General features: G+C 36.5%; 1 protein-coding gene across 1 annotated transcript in view; it reads right to left on the bottom strand.

Moving 5' to 3' along the window:
- LOC131432116 (uncharacterized) overlaps positions 1-21,140 on the bottom strand; it is a 66,564-nt gene that overhangs the window by 8,396 nt on the left and 37,028 nt on the right. The window contains exons 2-5 of the mRNA XM_058598206.1: positions 5,337-5,545; positions 5,068-5,203; positions 4,735-4,997; positions 4,480-4,612 (exon numbers count right to left, since the gene is read on the bottom strand). Of these exons, the coding sequence (XP_058454189.1) occupies positions 4,480-4,612; positions 4,735-4,997; positions 5,068-5,203; positions 5,337-5,545 (741 nt within the window). The remainder of the gene's footprint in view (positions 1-4,479; positions 4,613-4,734; positions 4,998-5,067; positions 5,204-5,336; positions 5,546-21,140) is intronic.

The following is a 21,140-nucleotide window of genomic DNA, read 5'->3' as shown; positions in this document are numbered from 1 at the left end:
ACTCTGTTTACTTTAGTGAAAAGATTTTGGAGTAAAACAGCTTAGAAGGAAAAAGTTTTGAGCGAAAAGTGTTTGGAATGAAGCAACTTTGTAGTAAAAAGATTATGTGAAAAAACTTTGCAGTAGTTCGAGCTTGGAGTGAAAATAGTAGGAGTAGAAGAATTTAGAGTGAAAAAATGTGGTGTGAATTTTTTTGTAGTAAAAAGTGTTTGAAGTAACTCGGATCTAGTGTAAAAAGATTTTGGATTAAACCAAGTTCAGAGTATAAACAGTTTATAGCGAAAAGAGATCTAGGGTAGAGCGAGTTCGGAGTGAAAATATTAAGGAAGTAAACCGAATTTGCAGTAAAAAATGGTAAAAGGAGTAAAAACAAAAATCCTGTGTTGATGCACAATTGCATATGTCAGAAGACAAGTTAAATGAGCTTCACTGTACATGAAGTAAAAATCGATCAACGTTATATTCGATCTGTTTTATTAGTAGTTGAGAGAGTTTGCGATAACATTCGTCTGCGATATAGGCTTTCCGGCATATTGTACACAGATGAAAATATTTTGTGATTTTACATTTATTTTCATGCACATATTTGGAGCAGGCAATTGAATGGAAATTTACATTACAAAACGAAGCGCTTTGTAAATATACAGTCTTGTTCAATGGAAAACTAAATGAATTTTAATGTAATTTTACATCAATCATGGTTTTAAATAAGATTTTTGTTTCAACTGATGTCTATTTCATAGTACTATCAGTTTACATGTCGTGTAAGTTTCATCTTTTCTTTCTGTGTACCTAAAATGCTTTCCGGTGGAGACAAACTTTGTTCATATAATAATGTACGCAGACTATATAAGGGCAGTGTAAATCAGATCAGGTGCGATTCTGTTTTATTACGGTATGACGGTACTGTGGTATTACGGTACTACAGTACTACGGTACTTTGATAGTACATTAAGTTTACGTTATATTCGTCGTGATTGTCGTAGTCGTAATTCGATGCCGTCTAAGTGTTGTCCTAGTTCGTTAAAATATATTAGTCAGTTAATCAAGAATAAACGCGTACCAGTTCATTACATCACATCCGAAGTGTTCCGCGATGTCCCAATCTGCACAAAGCCGTCCCAGGATTAAGTTGGTAGCCGTCCCCGACTTCATATTTCCGTACAATTTAAACAACAACGTAGGGTTCAGATGAGCCTCATCATAATCGTGTGGTGAGCGCCATCATACTGTGTAAAAATATTTGAAGTTCTTGGAGCAGAGATGCAAGGTAAAATACCATCAGATAGGGTTGCAGAAGTTTGTAAATCCGACAAAATATCTGCGATATGAAAGTATGAAAAACAAAACTGATTCAGCGAGCAAAAATAAAAAAACGAGCGTGGCCATTTCAAAAGTTTGTAAACTTTGTCGAAAGTCTGCGAAAACTCGGATGGTTTCAAAAGTCTGTGGAAAAGTCTGCAACAAAAAATGTCAGCAGCACTATAAAAGAAATAAGCATTTGAGGTACCCCCTTTCTCACCAACTCGGGGGTACCTCAAGGTAGTCACCTCGGACCCTTTTTATTTTTGCTGTATCTGAATGATTTGAACCTTGCGCTGCAATGTCAAAAAATATCATTCGCCGACGATTTTAAATTGTATCATCCTATTAAAGACCTGGAAGATGTCAGATTCCTGCAGCAACAGTTAGATATCTTCTCCAGTTGGTGCGACCTCAATAGAATGGTCCTGAATGCTTCAAAATGTTCCGTGATTTCTTTCTCACGTAAACGCACAGTAGTTGTATTCGACTATACTATTTCCCAGACTATTCTCAATCGAGAATCGACTGTCAAGGATTTAGGAGTTCTGTTTGATTCATAACTTAATTTTAAGAATCACGTAGAATAGACGATCTCTAAGGCTGCCAAGATGCTAGGCTTCATATTTCGCATTACAAAGAACTTTAATAACATATATTGTCTTAAAGCACTTTATTGTGCACTGGTTCGCTCTATACTCGAATATGCTGCAGTCGTTTGAGCTCCCTATTATCAGCTCGACATCCAACGCATAGAAGCTATTCAGCATAAATTTATTCGGTTTGCCCTTCGCAGTCTTCCTTGGAGGGATCCCAACAACCTGCCCAGCTATAGTGAGCGCTGTAAACTTATCGATTTCGACTTGTTATCCGTGCGCCGAGACATTTGTAGAGCTATCTTCGTGACGGATTTGTTACAATCTCAAACCGATTGCCCCGAATTGTTACATAAACTAAACCTAGCTATTAATTTTTGCACCCTCCGATCTCATCCATTTCTCAGAATTCAATCTGCTCGCACTAATTACGGCTATAACGAACCGTTTTCTAGTATGTGCCGTCTATTTAATCGATGTTTTCACTTGTTCGATTTTCACTTATCTCGCAACACCGTGAAAAGATTGTTTCTGAATTACTTCTCTACTTCTTAAGTATTAAGGTTAGTAATAGGGGTAGTTTTAATTATCAGTAATAAGTATATGACATAGTATCTGCTGGATTATTGTGATCTTTCCCATTCCGTCTCTTCACAATCTCCACTGGAAACTAACTAGATTCGCTCGTCGAAATTAACTCGGTCATCCCTTCTACTTTTTCTTTGTCATCCACCATCCGGTTTTCGATCACTAACCAGATCTTCATGCCGATTCTAATCCCGTCGTTTTCTCTGTCTTTCACCATCTTTTTGGTCACTAATTAGATCTACATGCCGATTCTAACACCGTCGTTAGCCCACTCTCGTTTACCACCCCACCCCCCACCAACCTATATATAACATTTATCTATTCACTTTTTTCTTTTTTCCCACTTTTTAAGCAACAGCGCTATTACTATCCTGTAATGCTTAGTGTCATCAACTAGTTATAGATAGGGTTATAGATTTACTTTTAATTGTTAGTTTTAAATGTTAGTGTTAAGGTCAAATGTATCTGTTGGATCATTGTAATCTGTTGATACAAATGATGAGGAGGTTTTATACCTGCTGGAGAGAGAGATTGCCAAATTTCATCTCCATAGGGCTTTTCCCTCCTCCAAAATAAAATAAAAATAAAATTAAAAAAAAAAACATATTTCCTGACAATTCTGCAGATCTGGCATCTCTGGTTTGGAGTTAAACAAATTCGGAGTGAAAAGTGTTTGGAGTAAAATGATTTTCTAATTTAAGAGTTTAGTGAAACGAGTAGTGATGAATAATTTAGAATGAAAATTGTTTGGAGTATACAAGGATTTTGGCAGACATTTTGGGGTGAACAAAATTTGAAATAAAAAGAGTTTGGAGGGAAACAAATTTGGAGAAGAACAGTTTCGGAGTAAAAACTATTTGCAGTGAAAACAGTTTAGAGTCAAAAGAGCTTGGAGTAAGCAGAATTTAGAATAAAAAGAATTGCAAACAAACAAAGTCTGGAGTAAAAATAATTTTGAGTAAGAAAAGAGCTGATCGTAAATATAGTTGGGTCAAGAAGAATCAATAGGTCGCGTAGGTTTAATGTGTCGGTTTTCTGAAACTTTCCGCGTACGGAAAGGGAACAATCAGTGCAAGTCGGTTGCAGAATCGGCGAAAATAAATTCATTGTTGCAAAACAATTCGCCGATGCACAAAAGCATCACAACTAGTGATGGGCGAAACAGTTCATTTCAAAGAACCGTTCGGAACGATAATTTGTTTTCCAGAAATATCGAACGTTTCGGCGAAAATCGTATGAGAGCAAATAATATTTCGTTGGTAACCAACTTTTTAATGGAATTGTTGAACTGTTGTACACTCATTTTTACGGAAGAACTAGTTCTTTTGAACCGTTCGCGAATGTATTACCCAACTTTAACTACAGCCATCGTCGATTCAGGCAAAATTCGAGGATCCAGGCCTCCGTACACTTCATTCACTCGATTTAGCTCCCTCGGATTATTTCCAAGCATCATAGGATGCTTCTATTCTGTTTTTTTTTAATTCCCAAAAGAGATTACTTTTTCTTTCGTATAGTGGAAGTCTTATTAATTTTGAATTTGATATTCCTTTCAATGCGCATCGCATATATGAACAGTCACCGCTTACTTGTTTTTTCACTCGGTGGTTTAATGGTTAGTATATTAATGAATTGTTTCACTTTTCACTGTTTGACAGCTGATTGCCAGAAACTCAGCTTAGCTTTTTATTTAGATTTCAGCTCCACCAAACTTTTCTAGTTCCTTTTGGGTTCCACAAGAACTATGAATTATTATTTTCAATTTACTTCCATATTAAATCAACTTCAGAATAAAAAAATCAACGAAACACTGTTAGTAAAATATTAATCAAGAATTCTCGAAACTCATTCCTTTCGTTGAATCAGACAAAGAAAATAGATTACTGGCGGCGTTGTCTGTTGCCAGAAATACGAGACAGAACTTCCACGCGTACAAATCAAACGAAAAATCAGCGCCTGCTTTGCTACCGACAGGTCGGCATCCTGAACTCACCTTGAACTCGGTCTGCCCGAGTGTTGGAGGAGACAGCTTTTCGCGACTCAAGCATCGGAGCTTTCTGTGGTTTGTCCCCCTCGACGCTTTCCTCGTTGCTCTTCCAGTACACGGTTGATATCGTTGCGAGGCACTGCGTTCGTAAACAAAAATAGCAGAAACGGAAAATGATGATAATAATGATAATAATAATAATAATGCCTGAAGTGCCATCCTTAAGGGAGTGGATTTGCAGAGAGTGTATTTTCTACTTACCTTTAGTTTCATGTCACCGCGCTTAAAGTGCTTTGGTTTGACGCGAAATTCCAGCCCCAGGATGGATGTTTCCAGCTTATCGAAACCGGACACGACGGGTTCGTACTGTCGAACCAGTGCCGGATCGGCCGGTTCACTATTGATGTACCAAGTCAGGTGCACTGCCGGCTTGGACCGGCCGGAAGAACAGTTGACTCGTACGTAGTCGCCAATCTGGTAGCGGGGCTTGCCACCCGTTATGTGCGGATCCTCGTCAGGCAGAACTGGAAAGGAAAATGTAGTTACTTTTAGATACGATTTCTTATATGCATTTTTCTCCGGTTTTCCACTCACCTACGACAGTCATCTCGCCGTGGTCGGACACGGTCTGGAAGGACGGAGCTTCGGCTGACACTTCACATCGGTATTTTCCGCTCGAGGATAGCTCAATTGGATCCAACACCACTTGGTCGTTGGTGGAATTTTGCAACTACATCAGATAATCATCGGCATCAGCAGAAGAGCAGAAGGTTGGTTGGTTGATAGAAAGAGAAAGGTTCCTCATTATCACAGTCATCATTTTCGTCTGTTGGATCGGAAAGTGGGCTAGAAGCATAACTTACATCGACGTTGATTCCGCTGAGCTGGAAAACCTGAGTCGGTGGATTATCTCTTGGCACGTAGCGATAGAATTCGTTGCCATCCTTGTACCACTTGACGGAGTAGAGCGCTTCGCCTTCCATCTCGTAGTGACACTCGAGCCGCACCGGATGGTCCTTGATGGTGTGTTTGGGCACTCGTACCTCCATCAGTTTGATTCCGAAGGTTGTTTCTGTTTGATGTGTTTTTTTTATGTGTGCAAAGAAAGAGAAAACAAAGTGATGGAATGAATATTTTTATTCGTGTCGAAGCTACGAAGGACATTCTTCGGATGCCATTTGTCGTGTGATCGAGACTTAAATGAGATTTTGCTGACGTTTCATTTTATAGGGATCGGGAAATTTTATACACCGGGAAATTTTATCGAATCCAATGTAAACTAAAGTATTGATTTCAATTAAATGCGAATACCGTAGTTTTCGTCTGATCATGTATTGAAATTTTAAATCTTTCTCAAAGGTCTTTTTTCGAAAAAGAAAATTTAGATGAATACATAGTTAATAAATCGATATCGAGCATCAATTAGATCCATTCCACTCATTTGTGTTTTGTATTCTTTAATGGCGTTCGGACATTTCGGGCATTGCATAAAAAATCTTTTATCCTTTCTTTGTCATAACAGCTGATTGTGATTTTTCCATTACCTCCTGTTTATCGGGATGTTTGGTATTTTTCAGTCGGTTAACCCTTATTGTACCACTGAGGGAATGGATGCCATGTTTGACTAGATAAATTACAAGCGGAATTGAAGTAAAGAAATTGTTTTTTGCAGTTTCGCCCAAATTGGGCTCAGCTGATAAAAAAATATTTTGTTTACTACTACCTTAATATAATTTAAATCCCCATTTATGTAGCTTATTCGGTAACTATTTCTTCATGTAAAGGGTGATATTGAAAGAGGTATAGGATTTGATTTGAAAAGAAACACAACAATTTTAGAAAATTGTTGAAATCTCTATTGGAATCAATAGAACGATCAATAAAATTTAATGTTAGAAGCAGTGGTGGAAACAAGCAAATTTTTTAATTCACAGTGAATAAAAATAGCCAGTATTATTCTTTCATATCCCATATTTATTTTAGATATTGTAATAAATTTTGAAAAAACAAATTGTTTGTTAAGATTAATTTTGGTCTTACTTTCAACAAAGTTTGGCTCGTTTTAATGCTACTCTGTGTTCATTGAACAGGTTTGAAATTCAAATGGCTGTCACTTACGGTTCCGGTACACAGATAAAAATATTTTGTGAATTTACATTTATTTTCATGCACATATTTGGAGCAGGTAATTGAATGGAATGTTACATTACAAAACTAAGCGATTTGTAAATATACAGCCTTGTTCGATGAAAAACTAAATGCATTTCAATGTAATTTTACATCAATCGTGGTTTTAAATCAGATTTTCGATTCAACTGATGTCTGTTTAATAGTACAATTGGTTTACATGTCGTGTAAGTTTCATCTTTTCTTTCTGTGTAATGTAATGGTAGAAGTGACGTAAATGTCAAAACTGATTACCGCTAAATTTTCTCGGATATGGTTTATCCGTCATCAATAATTTCAGGCTCGTTAGGTGAGCTTATTTCGTCGGTCGCATCGAAATTCCATGCTTCTTGATGTATTTGAAATTTATTCAGTAATACCGTCGTGGTGGAGTAATATCAAATACAAATAATAATACGCCTAAGTCCCATACTAACGTATCTCCAATTTTTGGTTCACCAAATGATAAACTTAGCCTAAGCCCTTTCTTTTTCAAACCTTGACAGGTCATAGTTACCAAAAAATACATTTACTGGCAACATAATTTGATGTTGCTATGGTAATATTTGTTTGTTTAGAAATCCATAATAAATAAAAAGTCACTATCAAATTATACCAAAGAATGGTAATGTCCATCATGAAATCAATTATTTTGAGCTCTCTCTTTCCAGATTAGATGGTAGTCGTTGTCAAGCATAGAACTAGGAATGATCGACGAAAGAATAAAAGTTACCAGAATCATATTTGCACGAACATTTTATATGAACTTTGTGATAGTCCATACGAATGTGTGTCCTTTTCTTTTAAAAACGGCAATATCAGATATTGACTGGTAGGATTGCGTTGTCTCATTCTCTTTTTCTTAGTTTTTTACTCGTATTGTGTTCTGAAAGCCTTGAAAGTCATACTTCATAAACGAACCTTTTCGCTAATAAGTCTGATGAAATATGCAAGGTAAAAAAGGGTCTTGTTTCCAATTGAGCTCAATAATGTAGATCATCTCGAGTTTAGATGATGATTCCAATAATGCAAAGTTAAAACCATTTCACTGCGGTGTAGTTTTGTACATGAGCGTATGTTCAGTTTACGTTCATCGTTCAACTGAGTCAGGCATGAATAAACCCGCACAAAAAGCTGTTTACCACCAGTGATAAAAAGTACAGTCACCATATTCGGATGTAATAAACTTACGAAAACTATTAATTTTTCAAATCCTAGATGTAAAAAAATTGGTTTAATTACGTTTTGTATTATTAGATGAGAGCTATGACTTTGTGTTACGGTTTATTCTATTGCAGATATGACGTTTTAAAGTTCCCCTACACAATTTTCTTTGGCATTTCAATTAAACCGCGGATGAGCTTTTGGCTAATTGCCTATCTCAAACATCTTAAGATTTGAGTTTCTTCCTTCGTATCCTAAATGTTGAAAATCATTAATTGTTTTTTTACTAATTATTGAAACCTAAATAACATTTGAATGAGAATTACGGACACTCCAGTCTCCATTATTCAAATATATTAATATAATAAACAGTATCCATGGAGAATTGATTTTCAGCATTCAGCGTTGCTAGTTCTACAGAAATTTCATCAAACTACACTGTCACTCTGACAGTGTACCATGACCGGTGTACCGCATAGTACAAAACGAAATATCATCAGAGCATTCCGTATTATAATTTATATTTGATAATATCATCAAATATCATCAATGAAAACAGCTAAAAATATTAATGCTGCGATGAATAATAATTATAATGATAATAAAATATGTCCAATCACAAATCGTGCTATGCAGCTAATTAATATTACCCTATTTAACTTGAATATCATATACAGAAGTAAAAGGAATGCATGATTTTACTACGCTTATTCACCATTCAAACGATGCGCCAAATGCTGCACTCCTGTTACTTCTATAAATCAAATTCATGTCAAATAGCGTTTTATTGGGTTTAATCTGAGTAGTGCATGAACATCATCATCAGCTAGTGATTACGATTTGATGATTTTTTGATCTTTGATTTTTCCAGCCCTGATTCAAGAGTATATCAGAAAATACAACTGACAATAAATGTAGGGTTTAATATTTTCATAAAACTGTATAAATGTTATATTGTGATCGGGGACTTATCGGAGAGTTAATTAGCACAGGTTGCGACGCCTATTGTCATGCGATTGGAACACTAGAACCTCGTTCTTGGCTAAATGCGCTGAGAGCGTACGAAGCGTTGTACATTCATTTCTGCCGCTGTACACAAATGTGCGAACGAGTTTTTGTGAGAGCAGCTAAAGCTCTTCGTCTGCGCATGGTTGTCTTCTGAGAATGAGAACAAATTTGCCTCAGCGCAATAAAAAGAGCGCGTCTGCATAAGGTCTACTGCTACTCTGTGTATTATGCTGCTTCATTTATTTAAAAGATAATCGTAATTTGAGTTTTGTTAATCAAATTTTTAATTCACGGTGTTCGGTTTTTTGACTCACAATCGGAAATCTTGATTTAACTTTTTTGTGCGCAAAATGGGCTTATTTCCACCTCTGGTTTGAAGATGAAACGAAAATATTGACACACTATCTCAAACATATCGGCCAGTTTTTCTCGAATAAATGCTTCAATATTGGCTTCCAGTGCGTTAATCGTTTCTGGTTTATCCTTGTGGACATGAGGATTTACATGGCCCACAAGAAATTGTGTAATCAAAAGGACAAAAACGTGAGATAAACTGTTCATCGAAAGCCATTTGATTATTGTTTCACGTACCGTGTAGGATGTGACACCGTCTTGTTGAAACCACATGTCAAAAGCAAAGCCTTGGTATTACATTACTGTAATGGAATTTGACCTTCTGTTTCAACAGACTTCGCAGCCGATTCAGAGTGTACAGAACCATTGCATGGCTGGTGCTGCTGAAACCACATGTCAGGCATTACGGGCAAATTATCGCACGGTAGCGCTCGCCATTCACCGTAACGTTCCGCGAATCGTCGCCTTTGAAGAACCACGGCCCGATGATGCCACCGGCCTATAATCAACACCAAACAGTGACTTTTTTGGGGTTGCATTGGTAGTTCTTGCAATATCACCCTGAATGTTTCTTCTGTTGCCGATCTTTCTCTACTCCTTAATTTTCTGGTCGACTGCTTTTTGAAAGAGATGTAGCCGGAATTCCCGTAGATTCATGATTACTGATTTCAATACCAGAGCAACCTTTTAGTGAACCACGAATTTTTCGACTTTTAGTATTCGATAAAGACCAATTCATCAGATCCATTTGTGCGTTTTACTCTTTAACGGCGTTCGGGCTTTGTGTAGAAATTGTACTTTGTTCATCACTTCCTTTTTTAGCGGGAAATTTGGCATTTTCCAGTCGGTGAACACTTATTGTACCGCCGAGGGAATACATACTTTGCTTGACTAGATGAATTTCAAGCGGAATTAAGAAAATTGTCGAAAAATAAAATATGATTTAAATTGCGCGGAACGGTTCCTACTAGACATATAACTAGTTATTTGCAGTTTCGCCAAATTGAGATCAACTGGTGAAAAATAATTTTTACAGCTACTTTAACATACCTCGAAATCATAAACGATTTATAAATATAAATAATTTAAAACCCCATATGTGTGGCTTATTCGGTAAGTATTGCTTCACGTGGGATGATTTTTAAAGAAGTATAGGATTGGATTTAAAAAGGAACACAAAAAATGAGAAAATCGATGAAATCTTTACTGGAATCGATATAACGATCAATATAATTTAATATTTGATGATGATTTCAAGCAAATATTGACCGTGGCTACCCTTTAGATGGACCATACGAATGGTCCAATTTTGGCACACTCTCTCCAACATATCGGTCAGTATTTCACGAATAAATGCTTCAATATTGGCTTCCAGTGCCCCAATAGTTGCTGGTTTATCCTTGTAGACATGAGCCTTTACCTAGTCCACAGGAAATAGTCTAATTGAAAGGCCCAAAACCTGAGATAAACTGTTCATCGAAAGCCATTAGATCATTGTTTCGCGTGCCGAGTGGGATGTAGCACCGTCTTATTGAAACCACATGTCAGTCATGTGTTATTCTTCCATTTTGGGCAAATTATCACACGGTAGCCCTCGCCATTCACAGTAACGTTCCGCCCATCGTCGCCTTTGAAGAAGTATGGCCCAATGATGCCACCGGCCTATAATCCACACCAAACAGTGACTTTTTTGGGATGCATTGGTTTTTCTTGCAATGTTTCTGGTTGGTCTTCAGATGCGGCAAATTTGCTTATTAGCGTATCCATTCAACCAGAAATGATCTTTCTCGAACTTTGCCAACGCTCATTCTCCGAATGTTAGACATTGTAAGTCGATTCAAGATGAAATTATAGACCAAACTGAAAAAGTTTGACAATGACACTAGACCCGATTCACGCATGATCTGTCAAAAACAGTGTTGCCAAATAGATACCAGCAAAAATGTCACCGTCTATAAGACTATTTTTGTATCGCACATTTGTTCGACCATGGACAATTTTTGATCCATTTGTCTACTTATAGAACCTGTCATATTGAGGATGATTTTTTGTTAAAATTTGGTCATTGTTATTGAAGTTAATAGCAGAACCTATGTTTATAAAAGCATGTTGGGGCATAGTTTTCCTAATTCTGTCATAACCATATTTGGTACTTCAATATGATTTCATATTTGGGAATTCCGCAAACGAGATAAATAACAACATGCCCAAATATTTCCCATATAATTAGGAGAATGCAAAATATATTTTTTGGACGATATTGCCTATTAAATTCGTTGTGAAAAATTGTACGGTGTCACGCAATCAATCAGTTAATCTGATAATATATAATCACACCGGAAATAAATATTATTTCGATCAAACGTCATGCTTTCAAATTTGCAAGTAGGTCTAGCAATAGTTGGGTTTTCGGGAAGCTACTTCAGATTCCCCATCAGAATCCTCATCGTCCTGAACCAGTTGATGAACAGATTTGTAATGTTTGTATTCATATTCAATTTCCGAATATGACTGCTGGAAACCATCTCCCGAATCACCAAGACTCTCCAAATATCGCAGTATTTTCAAATAAAAGCGGAATACTATTTTTCGTTGGATCAAATATCAACCATCTAACGGGTAAATTTAAAGACAATAGGTTGAAATATTACAATGCATCAAAAATCTTCCAAGTTAGGAAACAGGTTATTGATAAGCAACAAGCAAAGAAATAAATCTGCAACTTCAGAATTGAGTAAGTCAAACATCTGCTCAATTCAAACAGGAAAAAAAAATTCCGAACAATCTAAGACCCACTTCGTAGACCTAATAGAGGCAGTCAATTTTGTTAAAATGAGATAAAAATTCCCAAACATTTTTTATCTGCGGAAGAAATAAATTTCTGTACTTATGAAATGGAGTAGAGAAGAAATAATCCTAACCAGTGGAAAATAATTCTTGGTTTTTGATTACATTACCAAAATTATTTTTGTTACAAAATTGTATGGTCAACAATTTTATTTTATATCGTTTATGAGTAAGCAACAAAGTTATAAAGCTACACGGAATGAATTCCGTTACCGTTATCGTGATTAAAAATCATGAACCAATCGTTTTATCTCCTCATTGACTCAAAATAATTGTTCATGGTTTTTGTCGTGAATACGACTTACCTTACTATGGGGCGCCTTTTCAAAATTTACCCTCTGAGAGAGTGATAAGTTTTTGATCGTGAATATCTCTTGTTGTATCTAACAAATAAACATAATTTTTGCTACATGCCATCGGAAATATGATCACAATTTTATGATAAAATTTTCAGTTGTGTTACATAATCTCAAATAATTCAAAATTAAACTTTTCTGAAATGTCTGTATGCGGAAAGGATTTATATAATCTAAGTACCAATAGAATCGAAATTTTTCAACTTAAGCGTCTATAGAAAAAACATTGAAGTATTTCAATAGTTCACTATTGAAAAATCTGTCTCATTTGACTCATGTCAACACCAGCCAATCAGAACGCGTTCTGAGGAAGAGAACAAAATATCTGCTGCTGTACAACAAATCGTTCGAGAAAAATGTTCCGAACAGTGTTTAATATCGTAGTGAGTTCCACAAAGGCAGGAATGAATCCCGTACAGCATCCTGATAGTTTCTTTCAATGAAATGCAAATCCGAAATGAAATAATCGACATTAAAATTCTGTATGCGGCTATTTTTATACCCGTTAGGACCGCCCATTAGTGAAAAAGCTACAAACGAAATCACGTAAAAAGAAAGCTCCTAACAAAAATTGGATCAGTTTGGATTCTATCGCCACTGCTAGCAGATGTATTACATCACAGCTGAGAGTTGTTTGCATTGGTGAAAATACAACGAAAAGAGGACAACGGTGGAGAGGAACATGTCAGTTGTTTTCGCATTCATGACATCCAGTAATGTCTCCGACATTACCCATCCGCCTTTTTTTATCAGAATGATCCAAATGACGAGCAACAGGTCTTGTTATATGCAAACTCGTAACCCCATTTTACATTCCGGATATCAAGTGGTAACTATAGATTAATGGAATGGAAGAACGCAGACATTGTAAACAAGCACTACTCAAACTGATTACTTGCTTCAGATACAAAATTCAATTATTAATTAGAAATAAATTATGTTTAGACATTCAACGACTGAAGAAAACTTGTCATCATAAAATTTAATGAACGGACTAAGATAATCGAAAGGGAGAAAAGTCTCCGATGATGAATTTCCATTACGCTTTAGTTCGACACCGAAGTGATTCGAGCAAGATTTATTAATTATATTTTCATCAATAAAAAAAATTTCTGCTGCGCTCCTGTTACTTCTGCGTATGATGGTTAAGCTAAGTTGGCTAAAAATTTTTCACAGCACTTACTGCTTTTATTAATGATATTACTCCACCACCACGGCAGTGCCGAATAAATTTCAAATACATCACCACTATTGATTCACTTATCAACAACCCTACGCACACTGAACATTTTTAAGATTGGTTCATCGTTTACCGGCAAATATATTCATCACCAAACCTGTGCCATTTTTTCTGTTGACATTATGCTGGAACATGTCAGGTGGTTTCGTTAATTTGATATTTTGATGAAAAATCTGAAATAGCAAAAAAGTTTGAATTGCAGGCGTTGTTGGATGAAGACGCAAACCAAACGCAGCCGAAGCCGAAATTCATGGTTTTCATCCAAAGAGCCCTGCCCAACGATTGTAATGTCTAATTGCTTTGATCGTAAGACAATACACTGTGTTAAGTGGGACCAGTGTGGTGTGATGTGTTCTACGGGTTATTGAAAGCTATTGAAACGAAAAAATAATATTTTTATCACCTATGATGGAAGGTGATATATTATAATTTTTGTCTAGACATTCTACTAAAAGTCAGTCGAGTAAAAGTCAGCTCTTGAAGTCATTCTAAGGATTCTGAGACTGGATATTAAGGACCGAATCTTAGATCTAGAAATGAATTTTGTAGACCAGGAACTGAATTTGGCTACTGAGATTAAATTCTAGAACTGAATTTCTGACATGGATATTGGAACTGAATTCTGAATTTGAATTCTCGACCTGGATTCGGACCTTAGTAAGGGAAATGAATTTTTAATGTGAATTAAATTTTTAGTCCGAGTATTCAGGCTTAGAATTCAGCTCCAGGATTCGGATCCAGAATCAAGTTCCAGGTTCAGAATTCAAGTTGAAGTTGAAGTTGAAATTAAGTGTTTCCATCATTGAAAAAAATCCGGTATATTGGTAAATTTACATCATTAGTATATTTTGAGATATAATAATTTTACTGAGAAAATAAAACTCTTCGTGTAATAATGATCCTTTTGAAACTTAAAGTTAAATATTCAGAGTCACTAGTAATTGAAATTGAGACCACAAAAGAACAAAAATAGTTCTCGGCTTCAACAATTTCCATTCACTACAAGACAACCAGCATTTTACAAACCAAGACGGAAAAGAAAAACTATCCGAGTAAATGTCACACCCAACCATCAAACCGTACTGTTACATATGGCAATTTTCGGGTAGCTTTTTGGTTCAGTGTAACGAAAATGACAGAATATAGAGTCTAGTGAAATTATCGGCGAGAAGCTGATATTCTCGTTCAGACAGTTAAAGTGTGCAGACATAAAACTGTGGTGAGCTCTTTTTTAAGTCAAACTCTGATTTTTCCTTTATTATTTTAGCTGGTGATTGTCCCATAAGACTTCTCCTTAATTGGTTCTGCTTAGCTGGAGAATTGAAAATAATCTTTTAGATGAAGTAAAGCCGTTTAATTGCTCAGTGAACTCTCTAATCCTAATACAATTTATATAATCGAATTCTGTCGTTATAATGTCTATCTTTTTCTAAATTTTAAAGAAAGCTATCTAAGCATTGTCACACTAATAAAAGCAAACATTAACAACAGCACTTACATTACGTCACGTTCTGGTAAAAGAAAGAACTGACTGATGTTCGCTGCTGAAATTCATTGCCTCTCTTCCGGAACCACCCCCGACACGGTCCGAACTCTTGCTGATACAGATATTAGGCGGTTCGTTTGGTAGTGGCAGTCGACGATAGGCAGAAATAAAAGTGCAATAAAAAATTAGGATGGAATTAGGCTTAGACCGGACCCTCCCCGGGCTTCAATATTTAGAACCTCATTTCAATCTAAATTCCAATGATGTCGGCCATGAAATTAGCCCACGTGCTGCGGCGTCTGCTGGTCAGTTCCGAGGGCGAATCTATTTTAAAGTGAAGCTTTATTATCCTTCGATGCACATTTCCGTATTTCCATAGTTAGATATGCGCTACAATTCACTTCCCTTCCATTCCAAAAACACCTCCACCTTGTTGGGTCGAAGCAACGACGTACAAACTGTCAGAATGAGTGATAACTGAAAAACGAACGCACGTATGGTTTCGGGCGTGACTCGCACATGCATACCTATTATGATAGCGACCCGACAGCTGTTACTCATATCGTGGTAACGCCATGCAGAGCGGTGCAGTGCAGTGCCATGCCATGCCGTGCCGTGCCGTGTCGGGAAGTCACTGTTGACCGCATCCTCACGCAGTGTGAACGCGGGGGTGAATCTCCCCCTTTGCAATGGCATGGCCAACTGAGTCCTGCCACAGCAGAGTGCGCAGTGTCATTTTATCGGACATGTGATGCGTATGTGTGTATGTTTTTGACAAGCAAACTGATTGGCGATAAAACTTAATAGAAATGAGTGGTGTTTATAATTTTTCATCGAACCCGAATGAGTCATCGGGCGGTCATTCCCAGTGGGGTTAGATTAGTATTTTTGTGGTTTTTGTGGACCGCGAGCAAATTATGAACTGAGAGTACGTACGCAATTTGGGTTTTGTCGGACACCAGAGAATGTAGGTCGGACAAATTAAATGATTGTTATCGGGCATCGTTTGGTTACAAAATTCTGAACTTTAGGATGGAATTGAATTTGTTTACTTATCGTGACAATTGAAACATAGCAAAAATGAAATTTTAGAGCAACTCTTTTTGAATCTTGAGGTTAATTTTTTTCAACTTTTGCTTAAGTTGCTTAAAAATTCAAAAATAGCCTTACTTTTGCGAAGGGCCAAAGCAATCAATTATTGGAAATTTTAAAAATAAATCTTTAAAAATAAGTTTATCCGATTGATTTGATGCCTTCGGTAATGTCTTTGGTAGCTATTAGGACTATTTGGAGTGTACATAGTTTTAAAATATGTTGTATTTTTATTCTATTCGGTTTCGAACACAAGTGGATTGCAACACGTTTTACACTCATCTACAAACAGCGTTTGACATGATTGATCATCAAATATTGTTGCGCCATCCGAATTTTCGAACAAATCAGATGCTACGCAAGGTAGTTACTTAGAATCCTAGTTATTTGTATTACTTTTTAACGATAGTCGTGGGACCTGATTGTAAATAAATCTACGTAGATAATTTAAAACTGTAACATATCTAGTGGATGACAGTGTGAAGAGCTGCTCAAAACTGTCATAGGCAATGTTAAAACTATTATACATTCTCCTTATGAGTTCGTTTTGTCCATAGTTAGTACGTTGATAGTCAAGTCTTAAGTTCCGCGATCTTAAGGGCTGAGACCAGTGTGTTTTAGTGTGTTTGAGGGGGCTATTTTCCCGCTTCAAATATGATGATCTGACCAAAAAACCCAACTGACAATCTCTTAGAAAATTAGTTTAGATTATTCTGTGAAAACGCCGTCTTTCAACTTGTTCATTGAATATCTCCACGGAACGACCGAAATTAGCTCTGCGCCTAATTCGTATTACTGTTTTTGAATTAGTTGATTTTAACAACAACATTTTCAAAATAACTATAAAATTAGTTAAAATTGAGAATTTGCTTTGCTGAAAAAAACTCTTATTTTTAGAGAATGTGTTTAGTTGGCGAATACCCTGGACACAAACCAGCAATATTTCAATCCAACACGAAATTCTCATTGACAACTAATTTTGTTATTAAAATCAGAAAATTTGTTTCTATTTATCTATCACCATCATTACTGAAGGACAGCACAAAGAAAACAAAAATGAAATGGGTTTTATTAACAAGTTTATTAGCCAAAAACTCATGAGAAGTGTCAAAGCAAAACAATCCATTAAAAAGCTAAAAAGGACAGTCTTGTTGAAACTGCTTGCACATTGTTCGAATGTTTTTCGCATGTGTTACGATATATCCGTATATAAATTTCTAAACCGATTTGTAAAAATGACATAAACTCTTAGTGGAAAATGTATTTATTCAGAATTTGTGCGCATTTGAAGTGATTGTGCGTAATAATGTTTTCACGCGGAACAGTGAAATGAGTTTCGAATGTTGCACTCTAATTGTACAGGGTGATTTTTTAAGAGCTTGAGAACTTTTTTAAACAATAAAACGCATAAAATTTGCAAAATCTCATCGGTTCTTTATTTTAAACGTTAGATTGGTACATGACATTTACTTTTTGAAGATAATTTCATTTAAATGTTGACCGCGGCTGCGTCTTAGGTGGTCCATTCGGAAAATCCGCTTTTTTATCGACAAATTTTGTTCAGCGATGAGGCTCATTTCTGGTTGAATGGCTACGTAAATAAGCAAAATTGCCGCATTTGGAGTGAAGAGCAACCAGAAGCCGTTCAAGAACTGCCCATGCATCCCGAAAAATGCACTGTTTGGTGTGGTTTGTACGCTGGTGGAATCATTGGACCGTATTTTTTCAAAGATGCTGTTGGACGCAACGTTACAGTGAATGGCGATCGCTATCGTTCGATGCTAACAAACTTTTTGTTGCCAAAAATGGAAGAACTGAACTTGGTTGACATGTGGTTTCAACAAGATGGCGCTACATGCCACACAGCTCGCGATTCTATGGCCATTTTGAGGGAAAACTTCGGAGAACAATTCATCTCAAGAAATGGACCGGTAAGTTGGCCACCAAGATCATGCGATTTGACGCCTTTAGACTATTTTTTGTGGGGCTACGTCAAGTCTAAAGTCTACAGAAATAAGCCAGTAACTATTCCAGCTTTGGAAGACAACATTTCCGAAGAAATTCGGGCTATTCCGGCCGAAATGCTCGAAAAAGTTGCCCAAAATTGGACTTTCCGAATGGACCACCTAAGACGCAGCCGCGGTCAACATTTAAATGAAATTATCTTCAAAAAGTAAATGTCATGTACCAATCTAACGTTTAAAATAAAGAACCGATGAGATTTTGCAAATTTTATGCGTTTTATTGTTTAAAAAAGTTCTCAAGCTCTTAAAAAATCACCCTATATATGTCAAATGATGTTCTTTGTGTCTTCCAACCTTCCGGGCTACGTCATCCTGTGTGCTACTGGTATTCGGTATTTGTTTTCCGAGTGCTCAAAGTTTTCAGTGAGAGATTTCGCGAAGTCGAATAAAGAAAACAGCGATTTAGGAGAAAAAATTTCAAAAATAATTTTATGTTTCGTTTATGTCTTTTTTTTCAATACAACATCGTATTCATGCCTGCCAATATAGAAAAGACAACCCCGACTGAATTTTTTTCGGTAGTAGTGTGCCATCTAGTGGCTAGTAGTCATTACGGTGTTAACGTTTTTTCGATGACAGTGCGCCATATAGCTGCAAATTACAGAAACCAATTCAACCATTTATGTTGGTTGAAGTTGAAAACAACGTTTTATCTCTCTAATTCAACTAAAAATTAATTGAATGGAAATGAAGTGTGCCTTAGCTAAGAAATGACAGCATGTTTAATTGGTGAATTCACCTAAAAAAATAGCCATTTCAACAAATAATTTATTATCACTAAGGGAATTAGAATTAAAAAATCTAAATTAGCAAAAGAAGGATTTTTTTAGTTGTCTCAAAAAATAACTAACTAAAATCAGAAAATCAACTAATTTTTTCGCCAAAATGCTGATTTCGGTCTTTCCGTGTAAGAAAATCAAATCGATCATTTTTATTGTCATTTGTTTAAGGATCGTTTTGCTTGCTCTACAAAATATTTATTTTGCGTTAAAAGCCGACGTTGCGAAGGAAATACCCCTCATCTCCAGGGCAATGGATTGAAAGTAATCGAAAATGGAAACGGCTATTCAGTCACTTCTCCCGCACATCAAACCAGATTGAACATTGAATGCCCTGAAGATGAAGGGATATTTCTTCAAAACGTCGGCCTTTAACGCAAAATAAATATTTTGTAAAGCATCTCTTGGCCAAAAAAGCCATCTTTCAATGAATTTATTTTTTGCATTATTGGTTGATAACTCACAAGGAATGTCATTCCTTTTTAAGGAGAAAGGGATTGACGAAAAGTATCCGATTGTAAAGATTTTCGCTGTATCTAATCAAATATTAGGAAATGAGCCAACTAGAAGAAATGGTTGATGGTCTATTTGTCAGAGTTCAAGGACATTTTTCATAGCAGACCACCAATTTGAAAATAGAAAAAGATTTAGAGTAAAATGTTATTCGCCATATGGTTAAAATTTATATGGCCATATGGCAATGTTTATTCCGAAAAAAATAAATGATATACAAATATAAATTTTTCGGGAAAAAGGCGGGACATCTCTTTTGGCTATCAGAATTTTAAAGTCTTTAAAACAAACGGATGATGCTTTTTTTGTGGCGTTAGGTATTGAAAACACAAAACCTGTCTCGAATTAAAACAACCTAGTCAATTTGGGTAGAAACTAGTATAACCTGTTCAATTTGTGAACAGATTAGAGTTGAAATATTTTTTTTCTGTTTTTTTTTTTGCAGCTTCGCTCTAAATGCCTGCATGAAATCTCAAACACGCTTAACCCTACAGATCCGGAGCCGGAGGTTAAATCCGAACAAAATTTAATAGCAGATTGAGAGACCGTAAGACCTTTCATTTGAGTAAAATTTTGTGAAATCAGTTCAGACGGTTCGTAGAATATGAAGTGAGTTTTTTAACTTGACATTACAGTAAGATCATTGCGTTGAGATGTGTAGAAAATCAGAAATATTAGAATATTGTGTGTTGTAAATGTACTACAAAACAGTTATTTTATGAAACACTACGGGAGACCACATCGCGATGCATGAAATCCCGTTACATGTCATTTCATATAAATTTCAATCCATTGAAATCCTTTCAGTCTTTCGGCCTCACCTCTCGTAATTCCCGGATTTTTTTAATCGTCAGTACCGTGTTCAACCAAAATTACTCACCGGCAGTGATGGCCCAGCACACGAGCCAGCTCTCATACAGTCCGTGTGCTGTACCTTTTCAAAAACACGCACACGAAGTCTGAAGCACACGCTCGTGTGCCGTGTTGCTACTAGATCGAGCTTGCGATGCTGGCTCATCTGCTGGTTCATGAGCTGGAATGGGGAGCTAGCTCGTGAGCTGATTCATGTGCTAGCTCACGAGCTGAGTGGAGCGTCCGTTATTTAATAATATAATATAATTTTTAAGCACACAGTGTCCGCTCTTGTATTGTCTCTTGTCAGTAGGTGGACTACAAAATAGCACACGCTCATGAGTCTGGTTTGAAAAGCATAGCACACGAGTTTAACAGGCACACACTGCAGCTATAGAGCAGCTCGTGTGCTGAGCTTGGACATCACTGCTCACCGGCAATCATTCGTACTTGCACCGAATTTTTTTTTCAACACGGTTGGAAACGCGTGCACATGCATGCTCGATGACAATGAACTCGGTTGTGCTCTAAGCTTCGGTTTTCGTTTTCTTTATCGCGTATACAAAATCGATCATGGCTTGCTATTCTAACCTCGTCGTTTTTTTCTGCCTTCCACCATCTTTTTGATAACTAATTAGATCTACATGCTGATTCCAAACCCGTCGTTCGTTTTCGCTCGTTTAGCACCTCCTCCACCAACCCTTGTTTTCAATTTACCTAATAAATTTTCTCCTTTATCTCACCTTCTAAGTAAGAATACTAATATTGTTATGCTTGGTGTCATTA

The sequence above is a fragment of the Malaya genurostris genome, chromosome 2 (assembly GCF_030247185.1).
Source record: "Malaya genurostris strain Urasoe2022 chromosome 2, Malgen_1.1, whole genome shotgun sequence".
Lineage (NCBI taxonomy): Eukaryota > Metazoa > Arthropoda > Insecta > Diptera > Culicidae > Malaya > Malaya genurostris.
The sequence above is the reverse complement of the archived record's forward strand: the minus strand, read 5'-3'. Positions and strand labels throughout refer to the sequence as shown.